Source organism: Octopus bimaculoides, chromosome 10, assembly GCF_001194135.2.
Source record: "Octopus bimaculoides isolate UCB-OBI-ISO-001 chromosome 10, ASM119413v2, whole genome shotgun sequence".
Lineage (NCBI taxonomy): Eukaryota > Metazoa > Mollusca > Cephalopoda > Octopoda > Octopodidae > Octopus > Octopus bimaculoides.
This window is the reverse complement of record NC_068990.1, coordinates 76,984,238-76,991,596: the sequence shown is the minus strand read 5'-3', so window position 1 is coordinate 76,991,596 and position 7,359 is coordinate 76,984,238. Positions and strand designations below refer to the sequence as shown.

General features: G+C 35.0%; 1 protein-coding gene across 1 annotated transcript in view; it reads left to right on the top strand.

Moving 5' to 3' along the window:
• The window catches only part of LOC128246986 (SCO-spondin-like), an 87,020-nt gene that overhangs the window by 2,167 nt on the left and 77,494 nt on the right, over positions 1-7,359 (top strand). The window contains exons 3-7 of the mRNA XM_052970973.1: positions 582-695; positions 2,247-2,403; positions 4,227-4,467; positions 6,005-6,146; positions 6,945-7,262. Coding sequence (XP_052826933.1) covers positions 582-695; positions 2,247-2,403; positions 4,227-4,467; positions 6,005-6,146; positions 6,945-7,262 — 972 coding nt within the window. The remainder of the gene's footprint in view (positions 1-581; positions 696-2,246; positions 2,404-4,226; positions 4,468-6,004; positions 6,147-6,944; positions 7,263-7,359) is intronic.

Sequence of the window (7,359 nt, the reverse complement as noted above, 5' to 3'; positions counted from 1 at the left end):
TATATATATATATATATATATATTACGACGGGCTTCTTTCAGTTTCCGCTTACTAAATCCACTCACAAGGCTTTGGCCGGTCCAAAACTATTCTAGACTTTTATTTTTGCTGGTATTCTTCAATTCCATAGTGGTTGTTAGCATAAATGATGGAGCAGTTTTCATTTTTTTAAGTGTCTTAGCTTACTACATCATAAAATGGTAGTTAGATATACTTCGTGGAGAGAACCCTCACGTGGCTTCTCGAAACTGCAAGAAATAACAGTCAAATCTTTTCGACTCCACACACCGTGCCATCTTAAAATGATGGTGGGACACGTTATGATGGAGTGGCCATAGATAGAAAGCATTTGATCATAGATTTGTTCAGTTAGCGTTGAAATGGGGGTCTTCCCAACCACATCAGTTGCACGTCCTTTTAGGGTCTTATATTTAAACACCACTAAGCCACTGAGTACATGGTCACTCGAATCACAAGAAATAGCAGCAACTACAACAGCAATGACGACAACCATTACAACAATATGAACAACAACTCCAAGAATGATGTCATCAAACTTTTAACACCTTTATATTTTCAGTGCAAACCAACATTCGGTATTCCAGATTTTTGCAATGGAACTCAGATGAAGATGGCTGCTGCCCAAAAATGTTCTTATCTACAGTCGAATGTATTTAAAAAGTGCCAGCAACTGGTTAGTATACCTACCTACCTACCTATACACACTCGCATGCACAGACACATATACACACACACACACACACACACACACACACACACACACAAACATACTCTGAAATATTCATGCAGTTGTTTTTGTTGTTTTTTTTCCTTAGCCATTTAGCATTTAAACCAACCATATCCGACCCAAATATTCGACCTGTGTTATGTTCAAACTGGCCAGATACACCCTCTCACAGCTATTTCTGCAATGTCATTCTAAAAATAAGTAATCACGACATCGAAATCGCGAAACTACAAGATAATGCATGATTAATTTAAAACAATGTGAATAAATAGGCATTATATTGGATAGAGTAATCGGGAAACAAACATAACCTTGTGTAACTTTAACAACCTTATATTAGTGTGACATCCTTCCCAGGGATGAAAGAGCAATACCCATGAGTCATAATTCCCTTGGCCTCCGACACTACGGAGAACGTTTAAAGCTTACAGCAGTGTGCGCTCTGCTAAAAGCATCCGAGGATCAGGAGAAGATAATGTCCATCCAAGCGAAAGATTGAGTTCCCTGCTGAAGAACAAACGGAACAGATACTGCAAGTCAGTTTGTTCGACACTCTGACAATTCTTCTTTATTTGATCGACCTCGAAAGGCTGAAAAATAAAATTAACCTTGACGAGATTTCAACACAGGGCTCAGAAAACTGAGACAAGTATCGCACGGTGTTTCTTCCAGGTTTCTGTACAGTCCAAATACCTTTCGGTAGCCTAGACACCAATGGTTTCGCCAATTCGCTGTCATTAAATATAAGCATGAAAGCCAACACATCCAACAGTACCGGTAATGATAAAAAAATAAAAGAGAATTTTCAACCTTAAAACAATTTCCTCGACTGAAATTCCAGAATTTACCCCCTCGGATCTTCAAATTTCTCCAGTTTCGGTTATTGCTAAGTACGTGATTGGAAAAATTCTTGAAATTGTGTAAATTTATCAGCGTATGCCTCAGTATGAGACATGTCTATATGTATATGTGTGTTTGTTTCTATGTACAACATTGTTTTTTTTTTATGTGTCAAAGTGTGAACGTTCATGTGTGTGTGCGAATGCCATATTGTGCTTGTAACTCTTTGTACTTAATATCTATGTATGTGTGCATGGGTCAATGTAAGTATATTCACGTTTGAATGTATATGTGTACGTGATTCAGCGCATATATCTTTGTATGTGTGTGATTGTGCGCGCGCGGCTTTGAGCGTGCTCGAGTTTCTATGTGCCTGCATGTGTATATGCATGTATGTGTATGTGTGTGTGTGTGTGTGTGTGTGTGTGTGTGTGTGAGCCATAATTAATAAAACAAAGTATTTTCCTCTCCGCTTTTCTCCTTTAAAGAGTTTTCTCCCTTAAATTCGGTCTTATGAATCTAAATCTCGTCACGACAACCTTAGTTTTGTTTTCACCAGTCTCAATTACGTTGTTGTCTATCATGATTTCGTCAAGAAGCATTAATGTTTATTTGAAAATGAAATTAAATCCTCCATTGTTATTGCCCTTTTACTAGATTGATACGGAAAGATGGGTAAAACTGTGTCAGAATGAAATCTGTTCTGCACAAACATCACAACAGGAAAAACAAATGTGCAAAGTATTTGAAAGTTATTCAGAAGATTGCAGAGAAGAAGGAGTTGTTATTCAATGGAGACGTAAAGACGTTTGCCGTAAGTAAATATTATACATTCCAACGGAGCTAATTTTTCCCTGCAATCCGTCATTTGCACCCTTTGTACAGGTATCTATCTATCTATATATATATATATATATATATATATATATATAGATAGATAGATAGATAGATAGATAGATAGATAGATAGATAGATAGATAGATAGATAGATAGATATATAGTTGAAATTTATAGAAAAACAAAAGACGAAGACAGGTGTATGAACAACAAGCATGTGTATTAATTAGTTTGATGCTCGGGGATATGAAAAAGTCTTTTACGTTTCGAGGCTACGCTCTTCAACAGAAAGGAATAAGAGAAAATATGCGCAGAGAATGGAAAATCCTGTAGATATAACAGTCAAGCAAGACGACTGTGTGTGCGTGTGTGTGTGTGTGTGTGTGTGTAGTGTTGACTGTCGGTGAAAAGAAGAATACTCAATGCTATAGTCGAGTTAAACAACACATTTTATTTGGGTCGTATCAGTTTCATGTCACTCCGAGTTTCGCCGACAGGTGCACTGGATCTTCAGACAGATCTTTTATATTTTCAATTACCTTTTAAGTTTTTTCTACTGTTTATTTATGAATTAGAAGCTGTTTGAAAGTCTTATAAGGCCATGTATATATATAGTCAGTCACTATGAGGATATAGTGATATATAGGATATATAAACCTCTTGTAGGGGTTGTTTTATCCAAGATGCACTGATTTAACATATTATATTTTGAAGATATAATTCTTCAATAAATATATTACAAAAATATTAAATATTATTAAGTAAGAAAATGGAGAGATATAAACGATATAAATTAATTTTTAATGCATTAACATTGTCTACAATCGTTTCAATGTACACTCAATACAAATTGCAAAATATATGTGATAAAATAACTTAGCATTTAAAAAAAAAATTTGAGTGAAATGTCTTCAAGACAAAAAGGATATTATGGAATTTACATGTAAATCAGTTGAGGTATTCCAACAGATGTGTATGTGTATGTATATGTATGTGCGTGTGTATATATATATGTATATATGTGTGTGTATATGTATTTGTATGTGTGTATATGTATATGTGTGCGTGTATGTATGTGTGTTTGTGTTTGTCTGTGTATGTGTACTGTATTTTTGGTATACATGAAAAAAATATTATTTCAATGATAATAAATATGTATTACATCAAATTATGAAACCTTTTGCAGCTAGTTGAAATATTTCAATTGAATGTAAGTTAGACTAGAGATTTAACGGTCTCTGCTTCAATCTAAGGCTTTGATACTTTGATAAGATACTATTTTGTTCTTGAAATTATTACCATTCAAAATTTCTATAATTTCACTAATTTAGGGAGTGTGAAAGAATGGTAGATATTGATCTCATACTTATGAATACATATTGGACGCTATCATGAAGTTATATATTCCACGAAAAGTTTTAATTCAATAATTGAAGGGATCAAAATCCAAAGAGAACTCCATATAAATTATGTAGATAATTGTAGAGTTATTTCAACAAATTTATTTGAATTAGCAAAAAACTATGCTTTCACCAAATTCAGTGGCTCATCAGAGACTAATGTTTGAAACCTGAAGACTTGGCAACAGTTATTTCAGAACAGCCCCAAGTGACACAAACCGTGAAAGCAAATTTAGTTACAGTATAGTTAGAATACACGTCGTTGGGTCGCTGGGAACTACTACTTATAAAGAGAGAAAGTGAGTGTGCTGCTTAAGGGGAGAGAATCGCTTCTAGGTTTATTGCTTTTATCTGTGTTAAGAAATCAAATTAATAAATTTATTTATTTGCATGATTTCAGCGAAAACATGCCCCGCAGGTTTCATTTATACTGAGTGTACCACAGCTTGTGAACCAACATGTAGCCGGTTGTATTCTTTTGTCCCTGACGAATGTTATAAAAGTTGCAGTCCTGGATGTCAATGTAAACCCGGAACAATTAGAGATGGAGACAAATGCGTTTTACCAAAAGACTGTTCCTGTGTTTATAAGGATAAAAGGATGCCAGCTGGTTCAACTGTTCAAATGGACTGCAACAAATGGTAAGTAGTTATAAAACATGATTCATATTTTCGAGTCGGCATGGGGTGGTTGGCTCCCCTGTCAGCACATATCTGCGCTTTTCCTACAGCATTTTAACTTTATTTCTAGTAATGTAAATGTATCGGCACCTTTAGTCACGCTTAGGGACGATTGAATTTTCTCTTTATGGTAGTACATTATCTGTTTATATTAATTTTATACATATGTGTGTGTTTGTATGTACGTATGTATGTATGTATGTGTGTATGTATGTATAAATATATATAAATGTACAATATATATATATATAGTGTGTGTCTGTGTGTGTGTGTGTGTGTGTGTGTGTGTGTGTGTGTGTGTGTGTGTGTGTGTGTGTGTGTGTGTGTGTGTGCACGCTCTTGTTTGCGCCATGTTGCTGAACGCTTATGAGAAATTAGTCGCAGTCTGCTGTTTAAACTTTTTCTCTCACCACACCATTCTAGGAAAAAGCTTTCTTATGGAAAACATAAAGAAAGAAATATTGTAATTGATTTAAAACGAAACAATAATAAATATATAGTAAGAAAGTTAGATGACGTTAAATAGAGCAATGAATTTTACCTCTCGGTGACAGCAGCAGTAGCATCAGTAGTAGTAGTAGTAGTAGTAGTAGTAGTAGTAGTAGTAGTAGTAGTAGTAGTAATGTTTTTGTTGCTGCTGCTGACGTATTGCTTCACATCAGCCTTGGCTACCCACCCTTTCCTTTAGTCATTGCTTTACAAGGAAACATTTAGAACACATCACTCTTTACAAGATGGGAGGATGCAATCTGATGGATACACGGTTGTTCTCCTAGCAAATCAATCGTATACTGAGGTTTGTTCAATAAACCCGAGAACGCCAGTCGATTTCGAATCAAGATTAATTACAACCATTTCGCTTCCTGTCGTTTATAGTTCCGAATAAAGGCAATAATTACACCGTTTAAAACGATTTTTGTTTTTGAGTAGCAGCTGTTATTTCTTATTTGCTAATATTTCCTTCAAATTTTGCTTTTGTTATATTTATTCAAACCTCGAACAATCTCTCTCAACACATGGCTATGATGCCCCCCTTCCTCACTTTCACTCATGATCAGGGATGCACATATCGTCAGCCACTAAAAGACAGGCTCAAGTGGTTAAAGTCAAGCAACTGACAAGCAAATCTGTGGTATTGAGCAGAATGTTTGCTACAACGATATTTCTGTTTTAGTAACTCAGCGCTGAATCCGTCTGAAATGCAATAGAAATCGGTCAATTTCAGAACATTGATGTCCAGGTTACAAAAGCAAAGTGTGAAGGGAATAGTAGTCATTTCATTTGATTTCTAGATAAAAGCAAATTGGAAATAATAATTACTGACTAAAGACAAAAAAGATTAAAAATTTTGTTACACAGTTTTAAAAAAACCTTCCGATTCCCCTTCTCTATGACGGTATAACACCAACCATGAGCTATCAATCAACTCGTGAGACCTCGTGTATTTAAATTGAATAACAACTTGCATTGATTTTGTTTATTTTCTTTATCTTCTTAGTGTCTGTAAGCTTGGCAGATGGGAATGCACAGAACAGAGATGCCCTTCAAAATGTACCGTTTCGGACAGAGCTTTGTACAAGACATTTGATGGAACTGAATTTAGAATCGAACCAGCGGCTTGTAAATATACTTTAATTGAGGTGAGTATATATCTTGTGAGAGGTTTAAGAGTAATACTGGTTTGGTTGAGAGGAAGTCGTTTCGTCCATGGTCTTTGAAGATCCTCTAAGATCAGTGAGATCTGCTAGCTGACAGTTATTTCAAAAACATGAAGGGAGGTGGAATTTCATAAGTCTGACGTTTTGGACAGGGACAGCTGGGTGAAGTGATTAATTTTTCTTATTTTTCCTCTTCTTTTATTCACTTATTTTTTTGGCAGTTGCTATGTCAGTTCCAAATTCAACAAACAATTCTCCGATCACTATTTCAATAAGAGCGGTGAATTCCATGCTTCTCTATAAAGATCGTAATACGACTGAAACAAGTCAATAGTTATCGCGTATTTACTGAAACAGAATGATATCACCATTGACTGATGCTTTTTTTTTTTACGTTAACTTTGTAATATTCCGTGAACTGAATATGTTAACACAACTATTGTTTTTCACATGGGTGGCATCTCCTTGTTATGCATTTAAACCTTTCACTGCGAAATTAAATTTCACGTTTATTCCAGTAATGATGTCAATGATCCACCTAGTAATATAATTGATATTTTCTGTCGCCTCAATAAACTTGACATATCTCAACAGCAAAAGAAGTTTCAAACATGACAATCCTTGACAAAAGATATATTGGTATATAAAACAGCTTTCCGCAGTTAATATTAAGGAAGATTTGAGTGGATATATTTGATTACCGTAGTAAAAAGAATTTAACTATCAAAAGAAAAAAAAAATTATGTCTTTTTTATTATTTATCTATTTATTTATTTACAGCCTCAACCGAATATAGTAGACGAGCGCACACGGTTAAAGATAGAAGCTGTATACGAAAGTTGCGGCGGAACAATGGTCGCTGATAAAAATTGTCTGAAAGGTTTCACTATTCAGTCAGCAAAAATGTCCGTTGAGATTTCTGATGTCACCGCTGTTGTCAATTCTGATGTCGTCAAATCATTTCCTTTCATTGATGCTGACATTTACATCAAGCAAGTGTCATCTGAATTCTTTTTCATCCACATGAAATATTTAGATATACTATATAAACCGAAGAGCCAAATTTCCATCACTGTTGATCCAGTCTTTGCCTCAAAGGTAGGTATATTTTTGTGTCAAGCGAAATATTATACTTACACAAACTCATTCATGCACACACACACACACACACACACACACACACACACACACACAC